This window comes from Falco cherrug, chromosome 5 (assembly GCF_023634085.1).
Source record: "Falco cherrug isolate bFalChe1 chromosome 5, bFalChe1.pri, whole genome shotgun sequence".
Lineage (NCBI taxonomy): Eukaryota > Metazoa > Chordata > Aves > Falconiformes > Falconidae > Falco > Falco cherrug.
The window spans coordinates 42,968,935-42,992,222 of NC_073701.1; the positions used below are offsets into that span (position 1 = coordinate 42,968,935).

The 23,288-nt window shown below is 42.4% G+C and overlaps 2 protein-coding genes across 14 annotated transcripts in view; both read right to left on the minus strand.

Moving 5' to 3' along the window:
- The window catches only part of POC1B (POC1 centriolar protein B), a 72,269-nt gene extending 60,256 nt beyond the window's left edge, over positions 1-12,013 (minus strand). For 6 of the 13 annotated variants that reach the window (XR_008732328.1, XR_008732331.1, XR_008732327.1 and 3 more), the window contains exons 1-4: positions 11,466-12,011; positions 11,083-11,167; positions 2,074-2,245; positions 1,135-1,314 (exon numbers count right to left, since the gene is read on the minus strand). Coding sequence is in view for 8 of the 13 variants with exons in the window: in XM_055710935.1 (XP_055566910.1) it covers positions 1,135-1,314; positions 2,074-2,245; positions 11,083-11,167; positions 11,466-11,480 (452 nt within the window). In the remaining 5 variants the exon portion in view is untranslated. Of the gene's footprint in view, positions 1-1,134; positions 1,315-2,073; positions 2,246-11,082; positions 11,168-11,465 lie in introns of all 13 variants that reach the window. The other 7 variants (XM_055710938.1, XM_055710937.1, XM_055710936.1 and 4 more) reach the window with 7 other exon arrangements.
- Positions 5,861-11,076, minus strand: GALNT4 (polypeptide N-acetylgalactosaminyltransferase 4). The gene has a single exon (XM_005446293.4). It carries the CDS (start codon positions 10,593-10,595, stop codon positions 8,844-8,846), a length of 1,752 nt encoding a protein of 583 aa, XP_005446350.1. The 5' UTR covers positions 10,596-11,076; the 3' UTR covers positions 5,861-8,843.
- Positions 12,014-23,288: the final 11,275 nt, after the last annotated feature.

The window sequence follows — 23,288 nt, forward strand, 5'->3', positions numbered from 1 at the left end:
AATTAAAATGTTTAACATTCAAAGGACATTTGAATTTATCATATTTTTTAGTGAATAATAAAATTGAAAAGATTTTCCCCTCACTCCTCCCCCTTCCATTTCACAATCAACTACAATTAAAAACAGAGCCATAAGCAAGGTGGGAGGGGGAGTAACAGCAGCCTAAGGCTGCCACTTCAGATGTCAAAGAGATTATTATAGAAAACTATAGGCAAAAAGACAAAGAGGGCACAGTAGAACTTTGTGTTCAATTTAACCTACATATATATTCTCCTGCGAATTCTCTCTAGACTTACCAACTGTCAGCAAAACATTCATGATTATTCCTAGACTTGCAGACTATGTTTTTAAACAGGAAAATTGATTTGTCTTTAGTATCACCAATCATTACTATTTCTCACATTGACCAACTTCACAAGGACATTAAAACACTGTTCAAGAACTATCACATACAATTTTCTAAAGCTTTTATTTTCCTTTTCAGCGATCAGATACTTTGGAACTTTATAGGGCTCTACATTTCACCAGTGTTAAATTTCTTTCTCAGGAGGTTTAAACCAGGCCTCTCTTAGCTGCAGATTTTCCATTAATGTGGAGGGGAAAAAAAAAAAAAAAAGTCAGCAAAGAACAATCTTTTCTTGTCTTTGAAGAGCTGCCCTGCCTTTATAGAGTGCAAATCTTAACTTGCAGTACAAAGGCCGTTTCTTTTACCTTTTCCAATTACATAAGCCTAATTAATTTTGACTCATGACCATTATTTTCTGTCACTGTTGTTCCAAAAAAGGTTGAGAAACCCCCTACCATGTATAATAAATGTAGAAACAAGTGAATGCTGTGAAATATGTTAATACAGCACAACAACATACAAGACTGGGGAGAGACAGGATACTGACTGAAAATAAATATAAAGACCTTATTTGTCCTTCAAAGTAAAAAAATTAACTCCCAGCAACAGATTTAATATGTACACATATTGACACAGAGCAAGCTTTTCTATTAAAATTTAGTGATAGATCATCATTTATCCTTCACAGATTTTTCTTCTCTTAGTTCTGCCCTGGGAAATAAATAAAAAAACCCCAAACTTTGTTAGGCATTCTGCTTCTTTACAAAGAAAACAAAAGGAACACTTACTTGGCACAGCGAACCCAATGAGTATGCTGGAATAGGGAAAACAAAAGGCGCGGACGGTGAACACTCCATATTTTTATTGATTTATCATTGGATGCTGAAACTAGAAAGTGGCCATCATGCGAGAAGTTCACGCTACGAACAGATGCTGTATGACCTTTCAGTATCGATGATTCTCCATGACTGAGGGCAGAGAAGGAACCAAACCCAAAAACCAAGATACAAAACATATTTATATTAATCAAAGTTTAAAACCCCATAAAACTCAAAGTTACCATATTTGGAATCTTATCCAAATGAAAAACCAAGGTATACAGGCTAAATCTCAGTGCTGCCAACATTTTTTGTCTTATTTGAATTATTAGAATAATAAACTTTAAAGCAACTGTATTTAATATGACCAAATTTACAGAACAGTGCAATTAACTAGCAGCATTAGCTTCCATACAGTATTTGAAAGAGGATTTATTCTAATTTTTGATACAGTAATCTACAAAATCTTCAAAAGTTAAAGTAAAACCAGTCTTTCTAAGATCATTTGGAATAGCTCATGATCACCACTACTTAAGAACAATCTAAAAAGGCAAGTCAATTAATTTTTTTTTTAAAAAAAAAAAGCTATTTTTTTGTTTCCTTCAGCACTGGTTTCATTAAAATGAAGTGCAGCCATGCAATCCTTATTAAAAGAAATATATCCTTTAAGCCACAGAAACACTACCAAGCTATAAAGTCCTACACACATGAAATTATGACCTTGAAATAGCTATATTTTTCTTTTGAAACTACAGAATATTCAGTAAAGAACAAAGTAACACAATAAAGAACCATGTTGTTTGTGCTCCCCAATCTCTGTTTCTATCAAAGCCCAGGGATATGGGAAGAAAAGAGAAAATTTCTCTTTTCCAATATTCACATTGCCAAACATCATCCAGTTGTACTCACATGCAAGGAATCCATAGTCTGACAGTACGATCTTGAGAAGCTGAAGCGAGTAGCTGCCCATCTGGAGAGAACTGTACACTGGTCACAGCTTCCACATGGCCTATAAATTTGTAAGCTCTGCACTGTGTCTTCAGCTTCCACACCATAAGAAACCTATCCAAAGAAGAGGTAGCTGGCAAGAAATAAAAGATATTATGAGTCTGCTGGCTGTTACTAGAAAAATCAGAGCCAATGACTATGGATTTGGATTCACCAGTGAACTTACTGGGTATTAGTGGGAGGGAGCAGTTATTGGGTTTTAATGGATACTCAGCCTGAGCACAACGTCTGGCAGCCAGCAATGCCAACACCAGGCTTTTGGAAGGACATCAGAAGACTGGGAGGAGTAAAGGATAATTCTTAACAGGTAGCTCTCCTACATATTAATCAAACTGGATTGCAAGAACTTTAAAGATATAGAATAAAAAATCCAAAGCCGAACATCATGCACATATCATTAAGTATGAATTCAGAATTGGCATTACCAAATACTACGAACAAGAGACAAACTCTTCAGTGATCTCACTTTGACCTCCAAGATGGAATTTGTTTCAAGCATCAAATGCTTAGCTCTGAAAAGACAAGCCAACTTAAACTAAAGATATCAGTTGTACCATTTCAGATATATATGCTAAAGTGAATAACCAAATATGATAGTTCTACAATCCTGAGTACCAATTTTTTAATACTAACATTTGTGTAGTTCAAAACACAACGTAAAGTTGCCAGCCTGATAACAGAAAGAGCATGGTTGGGTGTGGGTTTTTTGTTTGTTGTTTTTTTGTTTTGGTTTGGTTTTTTAGTTTTTGGGTTTTTTACAGTCACTTTACAGGTGGACTATCTACATTTGAGAAGGCAAACATAGCTTTTACAAGAGCTTGATCATTTTCAGGAAGCTATAACCAGCAAAAGCAATGAGCAGTTGAATTAAACTGACAAGTGTGATATTCCTGTGCCCCTATTATCTTCATCTCTGTTAAGTGCTAGCATGCAGGACATAAATAAAAACAAGGGATTCACACTCCCACCTCTCAGTTATAAAATTCCAAGCCCTAGCACAGAAAGGGAGGAAGAGTTAAAACAGGGGCCTCCTGCAAGTTGAAGAGAGCATAAAAAGGATAGCTCTTTTCCCAACCTCTTTAAGGCACCAACATAGAACAAAGGAATGGTGTTTGTTCATTGGCATATGGGTCAAGACAAGCCTCCAACAAAACGTTAGATATTTAACTCTCCTTAGGGATTTGGCCAGAGATATCATTTTTACTCCCAGAAGTGTAGCTTCTGGTAAAAGATGTGGGACCAGACTACCCCTAAGCCTGTATCAATAGACCTAAATTTGACACAGAAGTACAGGCTGCTTTCCCCCCACCAGCTTTTCAGAACTCTATTTTACAGCAGGCTTTTTCTAATGGTACTTGAATGATTTCTTTTTCCCCTTTGATTCAGAAAAACATGACCTAGAGCAGCATAAAACAGCAAGGAAAAAGTGAAATGTAAGCTAAAGTAGAATTTGAAGGCATCAGGCTGGAAATGTGGAACAGACAAGATTGATGGCTTCTGAAACAAATAATGCAGGAACTACCGAAGTACCTGTAGTACTTTATGAACTGCACAAAGGCTGTGTAATACCAGCCCTCTTGGCTTTCAGTTTTAAAACCTGAAGGAAATATTTTAAAAGATGACAGTACAATGAATTCAAAGCCTGGTTTCTTGTAGCTTGCTCTCTCACAGACGGGTTATCCCAAGGTTAATGAGACGCAAGCAGTGACCTGAAGTTCTCTTTCCCCTGGGACACCCACAAGCACCCCCTCTGGACTCCCTGTTGCCTATGCTCACACACCATTTTCTCTCCAACCTTAGGTAGTTTTCTCCCTTGAAGTCACCTGCTCATTACCATGACACTCAAAGGCTATTATTATCTCCAACACTGGAGCTCCAGCCCAGCTGACACCATCCCAGGGGTGACAGAGAGAACTTCAGGACCTGCACAGCAAAGGGTGAGTAATGACAGACCTACTGCAGAACCGTTTTCCCAAGGCACACAGGCTGATGTGACTCTATATTTGAACAGCACAAGACAGGCCTAGACAAAGGAACTCGAAGCCAAACCTCCAAATCTATATTCAACTTTAGAGTCTATCCTGCCAAGGAAACCAGGTCCCTTTACCATTGGCAAGCCTCAGTCAAGCCAAGCTATTCCCTGCTCAAGCAGGCTCAAATAAATTTTAGTGCATATGGCTAACACACAAGCATTTTGCTGTAACACTAAATATTTTATCTCGGCTAACCACAGGCACTAAATAGAAGAGTCTATAGGGTAACAAGGTTGCCAGTAATAATTTCCATTATCAATACTAATCTTAAAAATAGTTTTATACATTAAAAACATACTATTAATATTATCAAATAAACTTCTCTATTTCTCCTTTTATTCCATTTTAAGGGATTTTGCCTACTTTATAACATTGCTTCTCGAATTTACTCAAGTACACTATCTTAAGGATTGCTTCTTAATCCTTTATGCATTTTTCTCCCCTCAAGGTCATGTTATCCACACATTTAAGTGTTCAAAAGGAGGGGAGCAAGAACCTTGCAGGACAGATTACACATGAGGTCCTACAGCAACGCAGACCAGACCCAGCTGATGCATTCTGTCAGCACTTGCTAAGTATTGCCAGCATCCTACAGTCTGACTTTCAACTACCAAACCACCAGTAAATGGCCCACAACAGATCTCCAAAGTATTGGAACTGAAACAAAAGAAACACAGAAGGTTCAGAAGAAGTCTTAAGGATGGGCTGTACCACAAATAGGTCTGTTGCATATGCTCCTCAGAGAAAACACAACATAACCAGAAGCATGTGTAGAGGTGAAGAACAAAATCTGTCCTTGCTGTAGTAATGAAATTGTTTGATCAACTGCAAAATATAACTAGAAAGAAGCTGAAAATTCACTCAGAGCTGATTCCAATATTTAATTTAGTCCAGTTTGTAAACTCAGTGCCTTTTTTTTTAAGCTTCACTGCTTTCTGTACACACCCAAGTACAACTGACCCATTACAAGGTAATTTGTTTTTCTAGTGATGAATCGTATCAGAATTAAACACTCAAGAATAAAGGCCTTACACAAAGGCCAGATTTACAAACCACACTGCTACAGTTCCCTAAACCAGTATTTGGGTTTTACATATGCCACAAAAATTTTGTTATGGTATCTGCAATGGGAAAAAGTTCAATTTATATGCTGTGAATGTTGACGGTATTAATTTTCACATATACACACATATATATGAAGACACAAGTTGCCACAACATGGAAATACCATTACACTCCCGTTTCCCACAATACCACAGGCACCACTCTAAGAAAGCTGTGCCAAGATTAGAAGAGACATGCTCAGCCAGACTTCGACAACTAGATGCACCTCGTGGTCATCCTTTTCCCCTCCCAAAATACCAAAGCATCCCTAGCATTCACCTCAGTGCAAGAATTACAGGTCAGATGGGGTACAAGGCTGTGCGCATGATGTGCGTGAATATTCAACCACCACCACCAAACACACACACTTTACAGGAACCCTGCAAATCTCACTGAGATAAGGTGAACGTCACCATACAAACACATTTAACAGTGATTTGCAGGATCTCCTGCTTGAGCGAAAACAATTATTAATTGAACCTCTGTCAAGAGAGCCAATCTGGAATTCTAAGAACAATGGATAAATTACAAGGAACTTCTAACAACTCCTGTAAGTTCAAGCTCATGGCAGTTTTTATTGTATACTGTATGTACTTAAACAACAGGAAGAGAATTGGAAAGAGTCAGCACACTAGCCCACATTTAATTAACATTCTGGATTTTATTTTTTCAAAGAAACCCCGAAGCCCTCCCACATTTATTCAGTGTTAAGTTTACATTCAATTTCTTTTAAGTCACTTAAAATCAGTAGTTTAAAATATATATAGAAGTGTTCCCCAAATTTTCAAAGTCTAACAGGATAGAAAAATCATTCCAAATTTCAGATTTTCCAAAAATCTGTACACACTGAAAAACAACCAGATTGGAGTATTTCTGTAGAATTGCTGCAACTTACATCAAAACTAGTGGAACTTTAAATGGCAAGGGTTTTTTGTTTTCGTTTCTTTCTCCTTCTCTAGTCCCTCCTCTTTCCTTCGCCTCCCCCCATTTTTTATTGCCATTGGGAAGAAATGTAAATATATTTTTTTAATGCCAGGTTACTCACATTTGCTTCCCCCCCCCCCCCCCTTTTAATTTTTAAATAATCACAAAAATAGAATGGGAGGTGGTGGGGAGGAGGAAGGGTTGAAATACATACATACAGAATAACTTTTCCAACTTTAAGAGGCAGATTCACTTCGACTTATTGCTGAAGTAGATAAGGAACACTGTGAATGTCAGTTTTAACATGAAGGTAGTTCTTTATATGAAAGGCAGTTTTTGCCAAGTGTTAAAAAAGTTAATTGTATAAAAGTTGCATAGTCTATATTCACACCATTAAATTACTTTCATCTGAGGAAACATGCATTGCACACACAACTTATGCTCCTGCTTATGTAGGAGAACACAGGCCTTTTTCCTGTCATTTCTATTGAACGCAACAGTCTACAGCAAGCTTTTCAAAAAAGCACATATTTTATGTAATTTATTGCTCCAGCACATAATGACTGGCTATCTTTTAAAATTTGATAAATGGTTCATAACTTGTAGGTCCACAAAACAATTCCTTGCTGCAGAGTGGAATGGAATTTTTCAGGAATGTCTCCCTTATATAGTAAAGAAGTTCCCTTTGTTAAAAAAGATAAAGATTAAAAAATAGCCTAGGGAACATTAAAAAAAAAAAAAAAAAGAAAAAAGAAAAAATTCAAATTGCAAGTAACCTCCTAAAAATAAGTTAGACTTAAAACAACCCACGCCACACAGTGGCAAGCACTTTTAGCATGATTCAACACTACAACCCCAGCTCCAAATTTTTTTTTTCTGTTCCCCTTCTCTCTTAGCCTGCTTCCACCCAAACCTCTCAACGCTTTAAAATCACCAGGATTCAAGAATATACCTTAATTTACTTTTGCTTTATTTTTGGCAAATCTTCAGTTATTTCAGGGTCTCACTTGCTCCCTTTTAACCCTTCTACCTACTGCAGCAAATGCACACCTACCACATTCCTCAAGTGTCCAGATTCTTATTCCTCACTCACTAGCTCCAGTTCCTACCTACCAGCCCCACGTCAAGAATTACTACACTGTGGTTAATGAAGAACATTTATCACTTCAGTGAAAGTAATCAAAAAAGCTGGAATGCCTGAAACATTAAGATAAGTGTTCAACCTAAACCATATAAAGCTAAAAAACACAGATACTAAACACAAGATTTTTTTCAAGTACGCTACACATATCACATCTATTGTCTATAATCACGCTCAAAGCAGATTAATGACACACGTCAAGAATCAATACTCTTCAAAACTCAGCATAACAGGATACAGAAAACATTCTAAATTTGTCTGTGAACCACTTAACCAACAAATCTTGTTCTCCTCCAAACTGCCTTTTCAACTCACCTCACTTCAGGAACTGCAGCTTCACAGCCTTACCCGAGGTCTCCTGTGGTACTGTTGTGACTAGACAGAGGCAGAATACACTGCATTATTTAAACTCTGCCTAGGGCTGATGCATGCCAACCATTGCCAAAATGCAGAATGCAAAACAAAACAACCCAAGTTTGCCTCTGTGTCTCCTTCCTCTACCCTGCTGACAGACCCCCTCCAAAAATAGATACATGGTATAGTCACATAAGGTATGTGTCCCTAGGATGCCAGGCTCAACATGGAAAAGCAACATAATATTAAATATATACCTAAGAAACAGCAGCAGATAATGCAGCTTTGTGCTTTCTTTCCTTCTTCATTATCTTTAAATAGAATTCTTACTTGTAGCCATCCCTATTTCTCCCCACTTGTGGCACCACCAGCATGTCCACTGCTACCATATTCTTCTCCAAACCCATGAAAGCTCCTGACTCAGCCTCATGAGGTAAGTTTTTCCAGAACAGGCACAAAAGTGCAAAGCAGTGCCAAAGCCTATCTACTAAAAAACCTTCCTTTTCTTCAATGTAAGAGAGCTGGCTGTCACCCTGAAACCTTTAAGAGCATGTAAATTCCAAAAAACCTGCAGAATATTACAAGGCTTAAGATTCAGCTTTCCCCATCAATGTTGACTCAATCACAAGTTACTGTAGCATTACTGAAAGGTGTTAGATACATATGTTATAATATAGCCGCAACATAGGTCAGTTAATTCTACTGAAAGAACCTTAACTTTCACTTCTGTAAGGAAAGACTCTTCACTTTCACGTAACATTAACCCTGGAAGATAATGTGTATAATTTTTCTTTTAAAGAAAAAACAAAAAAAATCCCTCCTCAGTCCACTCAAAAGCCTTTGCTTTACCATAATCAAGACAGACCAAAGTCAGAAAACAATGGATCAAAATGTTACAAAAGTAAAAGGCATTAGATCTGTACTGAACATTTTAGAAACTAAACCCCATTATTTACTTTTGCTTTCCATACAGTTCACCACAGCAGATACAGTTTCTCCACCACTACAGACACATCAGAAGACATCCCAAGGTATACAATCCAACATTGCTATCTGCTCACACATTTAAAAACCTTGGAGATTACAGTCCATTCAATTTGTACTACCAGCAGTGATTATTTCTCAAATTTCCAAATCTGATTTTTATCTGCAGCATTACAAGTTCTCATTTGCACATCAGCACGCCCCTCAGTTGTACGATAAGCAGTAAGGCACTTTCCTGAATGAGGATGATAAATAGTCCCATCTTCTTTGAAATGCCATATAATAATTTCAGGGGTAGGAGATCCATCTTTTGGGCATCTCCTCATACCTATGAAGTCTTCATGCTCAGGGACTTCAGCACACAGCTCAGTCACTGAGTTAAATCTAATCTCTTTATTTGATGTGTATTCAAAAAATTGATTGCCTCCCTGACCATGACATCCAAAGAGAGAAAGGTGAGCCCCAGTAGGATGATGTTCTGGTAAGACATAGTCGAGGCATTCTGAAGCTATTCCTGCACTGCGGATAGCACCATGCCAGCCAGGACGATCTTCTGGTACATGCAACTCAGCAAATACGTTTTTTAAATACCAGTTAAAACTCTTGCATTTCAAACGCTCTCTTAGTATCTTCCTTTCAGAAATATCTCCATAGTTTTCTTTCCTTGCTGAAGGATTTCTGTTGTAAAAGTGCTCCTTGTACTCATCCATCCACACCTCAGCAGCACGTGCTGTGTTCTGAAGGAAATTTGGTCTGGCATAGGGTGCACGCTTTGGAAACACATGGCCTACATGGGAGCACGGATGAATTTCCAACATGCCTCCACACTGCCAAACCCTAAATGATAATTCTAAGTTCTCCCCTCCCCAAACATCCATTCCTGTATCGTAGGTGCCCAGGTACTCAAAATACTTCTTGCTGACAGCAAACAAGCCACCAGCCATAGTTGGGGATCTGATTGGGTCAGTTTCAGATTTGCGCCTGAGACGTTCATGTTTAGGCACCGAGTGCCACTGGAATGTCAGCCGCCAGTCAAACCCCCCAATCATGGGCTCTGCTGTTTGCATGTAGTATTCAAATGTTTTCCAGTCAATGGTGTCAATGACAGGACAAACAATAACAGTCTCATTCTCAGCAATCCTCTCGAGCAGTGGTTCCAGCCAGCCAGAAACACATTCACAGTGACAGTCTAGAAACGTGAGGACATCACCAGTAGCAAAGGTAGCGCCAATTAAGCGTGCACGGACCAATCCTTCTCGTTTGTTGGTTCTTATCAAACGAACTCTTTTCAGACTGCTTATGTATTTTTCAAGTTCAGCCTTCAAATACACTTTATCACTCAAGTCATCCACCAGTATAATTTCTTTTAGAAGTACTGAGGGTGATGTTTCAAGAACGCTATGTATCGTCCGCAGCAATGTCGACCAGGCTTCATTGTAAAAAGCAATTACAACAGACGTCGTGGGCAGCCTTCTGTAGTCATAAGATTTAGTTTTACAGCCACTCAGTCGATTATCTTCAATGTGCCGATGGAGAGAGATTTTATCACTCAAATAAATATTAATTGCATACTTCTCAATCAGCTCTTCTTCCTGTTTCTTTTCCTCAGGGCCCAGCTGCAGGCGAGAAGCCTTACCCCATTCTCCTGGGGCATAGGGATCAGGCGGGGATTTGTCATAAACTGGACGAGCCAAATCCACAGCTTCTTCTGCACCGTCAGAAAAGCGCCTCTCCCATTTCCCTTTGCTGATGCTCTCCCCGGCGAGGGAGGCACCGAAGGAAGAAACCGACAGCTCGACCGCAAAGTAAGCGATCATCAAGAAGCCGAGAAACACACAGCTTTTGCGGACCCACGTCCATCTTCTCGCCAGACGGATCCTCATCGCAGCCGACTAAAAGCAGCTACTGGCAGAGAGGAGCTCCGCGAGCCGCTACCGGCCGCCCGCCGCGCCGCCGGGACGGAGCGGGCTGCGGGCGCTGCCAGCTGCGGGCTCGGGAAGCGGCGGAGTTGCAGCCAGACCCTCCGTGGCGGGCCCGGCGGCTTCCCGGGGGCCGCGGGGGCAGCGGGGCGGCGGCGGCGGCACGGAGCAGCCCCCCGCCCCTCCGGCCTCGGCGCTCCCCTCACTTACTTCCTCCTCCTCCTCCTCCCCGCTCGCCGCGGGACAAACCCCTCCTCCCGCCTTGTGGTTTGCTCAAAAAGTTGTCGCTTAAGGAAGGGGCAGAGACTCCTCGGCCCGCCCGGCCGGCGCGGGGTCCCGCCCCGCCTCCGCGCCCGGACGCGCCCGGCGGCTCCGCCGGCTGCCGGGGGAGCGGGGCGGGGAGCAGCCGCCCCGCCCGGAAAGCAAACGGCGCCCGGCCCCCCGCACTCACCCAGCCCAGCGGCGTCCGCGTTGAAGGCGACGCCCGTGACGGCCGCTCTGTGGCCTCGGAAAGGCCGGATCAGGACGGGGTCCTCCTGGGGGAGAGGGTGCGCACCGTCAGGGTCCGCCCGGGGCCCCCCACCCGCCCGCCCCCTCGGGAGCCGCTGACGTCCCGCACGCGGCGGGGTAACGGGGGCCGGAGGGCCCCGCACCCCCAGCGCTCCCACCGGCGGCTGCGGCAGCCGCACCGGCTGCAGCCGCGCAGCCCTTGGAGCCGGGCGACATCCGCCGGCCGCGGCACCCGCTCGCCGGCCGGCAGCCGCAGCTCGCCTTCCCGCCAGAGTGCCGCCCTGGCTGCCTGGGGTCGGGGCCAGGGCCGGGGCCGGCCCTTACCAGCGCGGAGGCCATGGGCGGAGCGGGGCGCCGCGGCAACGGCGGCTGCCGGAGCGGCGCGGCGGCCCGTCAAACCCCCCGCGCTCCAGGCGCGGCCGGCCGAGCCCCGAGCCCATCCGCGGCGCCAACGTTGCGTGTTTCAATCGGCCCATTCGCCGGCTGCCCCGCGGGGGCGGGGCCGCAGAGCGGCCCATTGATCGTGTAGGTGCTCGACTCCCTCTTAAAGGCGCAGCGCCGCCCACGCCACCCGGCCAGCGATCCGGCGGGCCGCGCCTTCCCCGCCCTGTGCGGGTGTTCCGTGGCGGGATCCGGGTCCGGGTTCAGCGGCCGGGGAGCGAAGCGCCCTGCCCCGTCCTGCTCGGTCGGGCCCGGCCCGGCCCGTTAAAGCTGCTGCCCGGTGTTTCCCAGTCCGCCCGTTGGCTGGGACGCGGCGGCTCGTGCTCGGAAGGGGCTGAGCTGCCGCGGGGGTCCGGCCCGGTGGGCCTGGTGCGGGCCGGGCGCTGCGGCCGGAGGCGGGAAACTCGACCTGGGGTTTATTCGTTAAAACAACCCCCAAACCATGGTCTCCCCCTGTCGGCCTGTGCGGGGCCCCCCGGTGCTGGGCTGGTGCCCCTGCCCGCTGCCAGCGCGGCGCTCTGCCCCTCAGGGCCGCCGGGGGCCGCGGGGGCGTGAGGCGCTGCCCGGCCGCGCCGCGCAGGGCGGGTGCCCGGAGCCGCCTCTAGCCGGGGCGCGTTCTTCCGGGTCGGCGGGCGCTGCCTGCTGACGGGTGTTCCAGGCCAGCCGACAGCAAAGCTGAGAAAGCAAAATCTTCAAAGCTAGCGGAAGGTCGGGCCCATGCTACCTCGAATCTGTGACCCATGAACTGGCGCAGGATAACTCTGTTTAGCGCCTCAGGCCGATTTTGTGTTAAGCTATCTTGGGCAGTTTGGCTTCTTTTTTCCCCAGTTGTTTCTTAGGCTGTTAATCTTTCTAGATTTCCAGGTCAATGGTTGTGTTTGTATGTTACAGAGTTGGCTTTAAACAGTCCCTTAATGCTCTAAAAAAGTACAGCTACTTTCTTTTTATTTTATTTTTTTATTTTTTAAGAAAAAGTTTACAAAAGCCCTACACAGAAATGTTGATGTTAGTGCTGTGAATGTTCGTGCAGCTTCATGGTGAGCTAGGCAAGGGAACCTATCTCCCTGGGAAAACACTGCTGCAATAGCCATGCTGGTAACAAGAGGATTGGCATCAATTAGAAAAAGCGAGGGCTGCGACAGCAAAACTGTCATTCAATATGCAAGTCTTCATGAAGAAGTAACTTACACTGCAATTACCCTTCTTTAAAAATCCAGTCTGCATTTTACAGAGTTTCATCTGATACTGAACTTTTACATCTACAGAATCAGGTTAATAATTAGGCCAACTTGTAAGATTTGTCAGTTTTAGAATAGTTCCTAATCAATTGTGTTTAACCATGAAATGCACATTTAAAATAATAATTCAAAAATCCTGAAAAAAGCAGGATTATCACATGCATGTGGGGTTTCCATGAAAAGCTGCGAGCCACTCCTTAACACTGATGTTATACAGGCTGATAACTTGCCTTTACAGCTTCACATAAAAGTTTTTAAAAAGAAGTGGTGGGACAGGACATGCTGACTTTAACTTCGACCTAATGAAAGCTGCAGTTTTATGTCATTATTTGTTCTTGCCTTGATTTAGGTTTTTGGGTTTGGTTTGGGTTGCGTTTGTTTTCTAAACAGCTGACTCACCCGTCCCTTTGTGTTACCTTCCATGGTTTAGTTATCACAAAGTGAAATGTAACATTAAAAGAAGTTGGTAATGGTAAAGACTTAAATGTCCCACATTCTACCACTGTGCGGGAACAGTGAGTTAATTGGTTAAATTTACTTGGCCTCTGACACTATTGAAGGCTTCCAGCTGTTTCTCAACTGCTTTTCCAGCTATCCTCTTTCTCCTAGGGTTTATCAGCTGTGAATGATGCCTCCCAGCAGGAGACAGCCAAACTACGTTTAGGTCCTATCCCTCTGGGAAGCAGGTTTAGTACCAAACTTTGAGTGATCTGAAGTTATGCCGTGCTCTCTTTCCTTTTCTTTTGAATGAGAAACTACCCTCTGTGCTGCTGTAGTTGTGTATTATGATATCTCAGTGTTTCTGGTACCTTGTGTTCTCAGGTTCAAATGTATTCTGGAGGGTCCTTAAATCCCAGTGGACCAAAGCACATGTTATTTTATTTACAGGCTGAGCTAAATGACAATACCCAGTTATACCGAATCCTTTTCCTTTTGCCTTCTTCACAGCTGCTACACATCCAGCAGCTTGCTATCCTTTAGTCATTTTGGGGTGCTAGCAACGTACTGGAATCTGTACCTGCCTGAAAAATTCCTGAATTATAAAGTTCCAGGTGAGAGGCATAAAGCGAAGGAAGGCCTACGGTTACTGAGAGAAAGAGGGTGGCATCCCTCTTTCTAGAAATCGCTAGAGAAGTGTTTCTCAGATTGTAGGGCTTACAAAGTTAGTCTATTCCTTGCTGCTTCTCCTCACCTGAGGCCGTTTTGAAGACTCCCAAATGCTTACAGGAAGCAAAGTATTCCCTTGCCACAGACATATAATTAACTGTAATGACTGTAGTTATAAAGCTGGCAGGTAACAGTTTTTGTGCTGATTATTTTTTATCGTTAGCATGCATAGATTTTATTTTTAGAATTAGATTCTTGTAACTCCTAATAATTTAGTACAATTATGAGCTGGCATTGTTTTTTTAAGGTTGAGAATAACTGTTCTGCGATATAAAAGTGCAATCTACTGTATTAAGTTGTTGTGCACTGTGATGACAATGATAAATAGTGCATCAGAAAATATCTTCAATGTCATGTCTCACCAGGCTGTTGTTTCAGCAGCTGTTAATTTTTTATCAGGCACTGAGTTAAGGTAGTATATGTCCAAACAGAAATTGTGTATATGGAGGAACACTTTGAGATTGTAACTCAAGGTTCATGGCAGGCTGCATGGTCACTGTAGGAAAGGACCTAGTAAAAGTATCTGTAGAATTCAAGGACTCATAGACATACTTGGTACCCTTTGTGCATGTGTTGCAATGTACGTCTAAATTAAACTGATCACATATGGTTTCATAATAATTGAGGTAATAAAATGCATGTGCAGAACGGGCAAATATAATATACTAGCCCACCTAAAATTCTGTCATATCTAAAATGAGAACTTTCAACTGAATGTTAATCCTACTTTAAAATAAAACGGAGAACCCTGACTTTAATTACACGGGATCATATTGGGAGCAGCTGTGTTAGAGGCAAAGCTGTTCAGACCCCCATAGAGGCCTTTGGCCCTCGGGCTCCTGGCAGAAGGGGGACATAAGCAGGCAGTGGTGTGCTGTGGGAGCTAAAGGGGGGCGTGAGGTACGCCTTGCCAACGTGGTGTCTGTTATTCGTCCACCTACATGCAGGAGAAGAATGTAGTCTCAGGGCACAGAGACTTAATTATAGACTGTCTTACAGTTGTAGAACCATTATGCCTTATGTTCCCAGCCTCTTTCGAACCTCTGATCCTACCTTTTTTTCTCCTACATCAAAACGGTTATGAAAATAAATATTAAGACTGTAAAGTAACTTGCGGAGTACTGTTGGGTTTTTTTTGGCTCTGCTGAAATTTTCTTATCAAAATCCCATTAAATTCTGTTTGTGAACAGCAATAAGAAAATGGAAAAGAAAAGGATATCAAGTAGGTACATACAGATTTGAAAAGCAAGGATGGTTTGGAATATATATGATGTTACGTTTAGTCTAAGAAACATCCTGGGATCCTGAGAGAATTGGCAGGTGTAGTTGCTAAGCCATTCTCCGTCGTATTTGAAAAGTCACAGCAGTCAGGCGATGTCCCCAGTGACTGGAGAAAAGGGAATATCACACCCAGAACTTGGGAACTACTGAGCAGTCAGCCTCACCTCTGTGCCTGGTAAGATCATGGAACAGATCCTCCTGGAAGCTGAGTTGAAGCTTATGGAAGATGAGGAGGTGATTAGAGAAAGCCAGCATGGCTTTACTGAGGGCAAATCATGCCTGACTAATCTAGTGGCCGCCTCTGATGGAGTGACAGCATCAGTAGACAAGGGAAGTATAACTGATGTCATCTACCTGGACTTCTGTAAAGTCTTTAATACAGTCCCCCACAACATTCTTGCCTCTAAATTGGAGTGATATGGATTTGAAGGACAGACTATTAGATGGATGAGGAATTGGATGGATGGCCACATCCAGAGTTATAGTCAATGGTTCAGTGTCTAAATAGAAACCAGTAATGAGAGGTATCCTGCAAGGGTCTGTTTTGGAACCAATACTATTTAACATCTTCATTAATGACATAGAAAGTGGGATTGAATGCACCTTCAGCAAGTTTGTGGGTGACACCAAACTGAGTGGTGCAGTTGATACAATGGAGGGAAGCGATGCCATCCAGGGGACCTTGACAGGCTTGAGAAATGGGCCTGTGCAAACCTCAAGGTTCAGCAAGGCCAAATGCAAGGTCTTGCACCTGGCTTTGGGCAATCCCCAGTACCAATATAGTGTGGGGGATGAATGATTTGGAAGCAGCCCTGTGGAGAACTTGGGACTACTGGTGAATGAAAAGCTGGACATAGGACAAGAGAAAACAGCTTCAAGTTGAACCAGGGGAGATTTAGGCTGGATATTAGGAAACATTTCTTCGCTGAAAGGGGTGTCAACCATTGGAACAGGCTGCCCAGGGAAGTGATTGAGTCACCAGCCCTGGAGGTATTTAAAAGATGTGTAGATGCAGTGCTTAGGGACATGGCTTAGCAGTAGAATTGTCAGTGCCAGTTTAACAACTGGATTCAATGGTCTTAAGGGTCTTTTCCAACCTAAATTATTCTACAATTTGATGATACTAGGAGACAGCAATGTGCACTTGCAGCCCAGAAAGCCAACCATACCTGGGCTGCATAAAAAGTAACATGGCCAGCAGGCAAGGGAGGTGAATCTCCTCCTCTACTTTGCTCTCATGAGACCCCACATGGAGTACTGCGTCCAGCTCTGGGGTCTCCAGTAGAAGAAAGTCATGGACCTGCTGGAGTGGATCCAGAGGAGGGCCACGAAAATGTTCAGAGGGCTGTTGTAGCTGACAGATATTTGAGATTTTTCCTTGTTCAGTGTATAGATTGCATTTGTACTGAAGGATAAATAAGAGAATTTAAAGTGCCCAAAGGGAAACATGTAAAGGAAAACTGCATAATTTAAAACCAGCACTTTAAACCAAACAACCATCTCGGTTAGAAGCTGAGTGACAATTACTCTCCCAAAAGACTTGTCTTAAAGTCATCAGAATTTGTATAAAAGTGGGTGTGTTATCCAAAGGGGTTTTTTTTCTGTTTGTTCCTTTTAATTAGATGGTTTTGTATAAAAGATACATATCTTTCTAATGACTACAGGTTATTAAATTCTTTAATGTTTCTCCCTAAGTACTCAAACAACACAGTAAAACTACTGATGCAGTAATATGCAGCTGGAGCATGCACTGAGCTGCATGCAGACCTCTCTTAGTCTTACTTTCAATGTCAGACTATAACTCGCACTCTATAATGCATGTGCATTATTTGAATCTGAGAGTGTTTGCAGCCACTGATTGTTCTGATAAAGGGACTGGTTTGACTATGACATTTTCTGGGATAATCCTATTATGGTGTTTTGTAGCAGTGGCATCACTACTGGCTGGATACCTACATGCAATTCCAAATTTAAAGAACATCTTTCTCTCTCTCTCTCTTTTTTTCTTTTTTTTTTCTTTTTTTTTTCCTTGCTAATGTTGTTATGGATGATCAATAGCGATAATGTTTGTTGTGTTACCAGCAACAAGGGTATGTTGGTAAATATACTTTCATTTCAATGTATTTGCATCTAGCTTTTCTAAAAATATTTAAAGCAGTGGTTTTCTAAATAGATATGTAGTACGATGGCTCTTTGCCGTTGTGTAAAATACCTGAGAAAATGTCATGCTGCAAAATTCAATGTGTTGAAATAAAGTTACTTGAGCAAATTGTTTGGTAATGTGTGTTTAAAATCAAGAACAATTTGTGTGTCTTACCCAAGTCATGAGGGTTAGAACAGGTTTGGAAGAATTTAGTACAATGTAGCAAAGGTTATAACAAATATATTAATACTTCAGCAGATGCCGTATAGAATGGTGTTTATAAAATATCTTCCATTTAGCACTGCTTCACAACAGCATCACCTAGTATAATGTGGATATTAACTGCAAGAGTTCATGACAGTTGATGAACAGTGAACTGTTGTATGAAGATGCCTAGCTTGCTGAAGTATCTGCTTCTGTATGTATCACAAGGTATGTATCACTTCACCTGAAGAATCTGGTAAGAAGAATGAACTAAAGAATGGAATAAACAGGACCAAGAGAAACAAAAATAAGAAATTCAGCTAGAAAAATGACCTCTTGATACCGGAGCTTACTTAATTTTAGAAAAAAGTGTATCTTTTATTGAAGTCCAAACTCCATGAAACCAAATTATGGCTTGGCTGACAAATTTATGAATAAAAGGTGGCAGTAAATTTATTTGCTGAGTGTTAATGAGGAACTTGGTATTTGCACATAGCAGAATTCATATTAGTAGGTATTTTATAAATTCATATGGTTTGTTTTAAACCAGATTACATTAAAACTATGGGTAAGGTTTTCAACCATTAAACTGAAGATATAGAGAATATAAGGCATGATAAAAAAGTAATACATCGTGCTTGACTGTTTTCAAAAGGAAAACTACTACACGCTTAACAGGCAGTCCAGTATCAGCAAGGTGTGTCAAGGTTTGTGCATTGACAGTATGTCCAAGTATGCTAGTTTAAGACTATCTTATTTCAGGTGCTTCTAATTGTGTTAATTTTGAATTTTCTTGCATTTCTGTACCATATTCATACTTAGTTGTAGTACCAAAACAGACGTAAATAAATGTGGTGGTTAGCTGCCGCCAAAAGGGGCATCATCAGTCCTTCTTTTCGTGGTGGCATTAGTGGTTGTCTAACCTAGGAGTGAAGTGGTTTAGAAAGCTAAATCAACATGAATAGTAGTGTAGTGTAGTGATTGCTTATTTATAGTTGGTTTAGTGTTCTGCCAGTTTAGTGCATTCAACTGGTTCTTCTCAGGGTCAGATCAATGGTAACTGGCACACATTAAGCTGTTGGAGCTTGCTCTTGCTGCTGAGTATGGAACTGCTTCTTTTGACAATATTTAGCCAACACATTATCTTAAAAGAAGTTGTCAAGCTATATACATACCCTTAGACAATTTTCCCAGTGTCATCAGCATACAGGTGCTACCTCATGCTCAACCAGTAACAACAATCTTCATGATTCCTGTGCTAATTTGCTTTTTCTGCTGCTGATAGGAGGGGGAAATGGAAATTACCTCACTTTCTGTCTTTCATAAACTTGCTTGTCTGCACTTATCCAAGGAGGACTAGGTGAAAAAACACCTAAAGATATCAAAAACAATGAACAGTGAAGGAACAACAGAAAAGCTAAAGCAAGCACTTGAAACAGATGACCAGAACTGCCACGTACAAAGTATGCAAAATGGTAACAAATGTTATTTCAGAAACAAGTGAGGAAAAACAATATGCCACTATTACTGGAAAACAAGGAACATAATGGTGCCTGACCCCCTGCAGCTACAAGTGGAGGAAAGGAGTATGTAGCTGTTAAAAAAATCACAGGGGGAGGTCAGTGGGCCAAATTGATCTTCTGGGTCCTCCACATGACTGCCAGTTTAACAAGCCTGTTTACAGTGGCAAAGAAGGGGGAACATGATATCCAGAGAGATGGAAAAGGAGGCAGAAGAGCACGTGCAGTGGAGCAGGGATGGTCTTCCACTCCACATCCTGGTGCACATAACCACGTTTTATCTGTGGCGTTAGTTTCTTCTGCTAAATGCTTGGTAGGGCCAGGGTCTGAGCCATCAGAGACTTCAGGGGCTTAGCACAGAGCGTGCTCTATGAATTCGCTTAGCAGTGTCACGGTGCTAGTCTTCCAGGTCCACGCACCCATGTATCTTCTAAAAGGGATCCTTGACTCTGTATCTCATGGCCGTTTCAGAGATGACTTGGGCACTGAATTAGAAATGTCATTGCTCTCTCCTCTGCTGCCCCTTTGTGGCATGTATCTAAGGTCTGAACCACCAGTTTATTTTACCAGGCCTGAACTAGATTTTTGTTAGTACAATTAAAAAACCTAAGAGAACGTGATTCCACGTTTCCCTTAGGTCGGTGTCCAGAGGCACAGGAATAAGGCAAGGTGATTCTGACCAGCAGTGGCAGCTGCTTCATTTTCGGGATTGTTGCAGAGAAGACTGGGTTACACACGAGAGAGAAAACCTTACAAACCTTACAGATCACATTTTTGCCACTTTACAGGCAACCCTAAATTCTGATTATTCTGTGTTCATCATTGCTACACCAGGGCAGGGACTTCTTTGTCTGGAGAAGGAAAGCAGACATCTGTACTTTTTTTTTTTTTTTTTTTTTTTCCCCCCTCCTCTTGCAGCACTGGCTGCTCGGGCAGGAAAAGCTTTCCAACATGACAGCTGGCAAACCCACGATATGACAAACTACCACAGATGCTTCCTGCTGCTACCATATAGATTTTCTCTTGAACATTACTTGTTTGGCAGATGCACACAGAAAGATAAAGGGGGTACTAGCAGTTTCAGACTCTCAGAAGGTTTTTCTTTTAAATTATTTTTTTAATTAATTAATTAATAATGAATAGATACACTGTTCCATCTGCATGCCTGCATCAAGTATAAAAGCTGCCACCATAAATGAGACACCTAGACACTGGCCTGATTCAAAGAGTAAGCAGTGTAACTATATCGTCTGAAATGTTGCTCATGAAATGATAAAAATCTAACCAATGAGCTCTGTTCCACTGACAAGGCACATACATACAGTGGGTCATTTTGGGGGTAGAAAGTCCAAACTGCAAATATCTTGCCCGCTCCACACCTCCTTTTTTTAAACTCCCTTTCCTCTGCTGCAGGAAGGCTGTATGCATGCCTAGCTGGACATGTGTCCACTTGCTGTAAGAATTCTTGCAGGGGCTCTAATATTATGAAACTTTATGCTCATCTCACATAATGACTGATTTTGTTTCAAAGAGAGATGACTTCTGAATGGCTGAACAATGCATGTACTGTACAGCGGAAAGAAGCAGAAGGTGGTATCTGTTTAATATCATGAAATGGAGCAAGGAAGAATGCCCCCAATTTTTTTGTTAAAACAAGTTTGCGAGAGCAGTGCTCAGGCTCCTTGTAACATTCTCCCATGTCAAAAAATACTTGTTTTTATCATTTTGCACACTTCTAATCACAAGGCTGCTGCGTATGGGCACATTATACCCAGAATCTCCACCACAATCCAGTTGGAATTCCACAGGGCATCTTACAGTTAGCATAAGGGTATCACAGAGACTGGTCCCAGCTGTGGGGACGGTCAATAGGGCCTCATAGCAAAGATCTGCAGCACAGCAGTAACACTGCAATCTGCGAGCCCTATAGAAGAGAAAACAGAAGTCAAAGCGCCTTCCCTTTTAAAGCAAGAAGGGACATCTGGGTGGCACAGCTTTTGCAGATGCAGCAGCAGGAGTCACACAGGAAGCATGCCCTGATGGCTTCTGCCTGGTCAGAACTAACCCGGCCCTGCTTCAGCACGCTGTGAGGCTGCCACCTAAGAAGTATTTTCACACCACAAATGATCACAAGGCAGCCTGTTAGAGATGATAGCACCTAACTTACTCTGTGATCTGCTTGCATCTTTTTGCACAAATTCTTACTTTTAAATTGTTTGCTGGCTTCTTTCACTGTAGTTTAAGAGAATTCATCCTTAACTAGAATTTGTTTTGAAAAACGCAGCCTGCTGTTAGATAAACCCCTTGTTCTTGCACCTAAAGAACAGACAGGGTGTGCTTTGAATTTCCCGGTTATCAGCAAAGAATGCTATGTGCTTGCTACAGCTGTCTTCAAGATCACTTCCGCTGCAAGGAAGTTTTCCTGCCATAGTATTGAATACAATCATGAAACACGTCTTCACCAAAAGCATATGAACACTTGCAGATAGGCATGTTTTACTGTGACACACCACTTAATTGTTAGGCACATTTAATTTTGGTATTTTAAATAGAAAGCACTAATTAAGTTTTATACATCAGCTTACTGTTGGTGTTCTAGTCTCGTTACACTCCCTCCAACCTATCATCAGTTATGTGCAATCATATAATGATCCATAACGGTTATTAAATTTTGGTATTCAGATTCACAGCACAGATCATAGTAGGTTCTCCCCCAAAACAAAACACGAGGTAAAGATGACCGAAATGCTCAAGCAAAAGTATGAGCTGTAGCACTCCTGACATTCGTGCCTCAGGCTGGAGGAGGCTGCTTTAAGATACGGCCTTTTCAACTTATATATTCATTTTGCTTGCTGTTGTCACTCCTATCCTGCTTTGCTTCTGAAGCTTTCAGCAACTTCCTGCTGGTTGTGCTTTTCTTTCCACTCTCCCCCTTCAACTCCACTTAACTTCCTTCATTCACAGTGTTTTAGCTATTGCTTCCTCCATCTCCAGTTCCTGGGGTACTAGGAGCTGCAGAGGGGAATGCAATTCTGCTTGAGTTTTGCTGACCAGAGGACAGCCCATGCAGCCGTAGCATCCAATAAGCACGAGCCTGCAGCAGCAGTTTATCCAGAAGCAGCTCCAGTGTGGTTCACCACGATGTCACAGAAGCTGTTGAAATGGTACAGCTGAGGGGACACTGCAGGAAAACAGGGGCAGAGCAGAGGTAACCTAAGCCAGCATCATGGACTACAGTCCTGCTGTGTGGAAGGCTCAGTTGCAACGCAATTGCAACCCCCTGCAACCAGGCAGAGCAGTTTGCTCAAAACAGGTACAGCTTTGCTGAGCAATGGACAAGGCTGACTGTAAGATATTTAACAGGATGCAACTTGTCCATACTTTCCACTGGGATAGCAAAAGACATCTCCACCACCAGATCCTCCTTGACAAGCTTCAAAGCTTGTTCAAAATCTTGGACATGGTAGACTATCAGCAGCAACAAGCATTAACAGAAAAATAAGACTTCCCCCTCAAATTCCATTCTTTGAAATGGCTAAGCCCTTTTATTTCATAACATTACTCTCCCCCTACCCCCAAAAGCAAACCCCTTGAGCTGTATAAATTTATTAGTGGTTAAATGTATTTCTCCATGAAGTTTCCTCAAAAGGCTGATTTCCAAATTACAGTACAACCATTGAGCCTTGCAAGACTGAAACAAGGCAAGAAAGCCACAGAAGCACTTGTCTTACATTTGGCAATACCCCAAATGTAGTCAGTTTGGAAATAACCATGTATGGCTTAACTGTGGAACGTGGACTGATCCTAAATGCAATGTTTCAAACTGGGTTTACGCTAGCATGCAGGTGTATGTTTCAACATTTCAGTCTCTTTGACAGTGATTGTCAGAGATCAAGTGTGACTTCGGAAAACACACACAGAGGGGTCTATTGATTGTGCTGATTGCCTTTGTGGACAATAATGATGACAGTTGGTGTAAAGTAGCATTCTCAAGTGGCATTTTAATCAGCTCACACTCCTCACCCAGTGATCAAAAAGCCTGTAGCACTTCTTCATTCAAAAATATAAAATGCTGATTGTGTTGATCCGTATCAAGCTGACACATGATCAATTTAGTTGATATTCAGACTTGGATTGTTTGTGAACCTTTTGA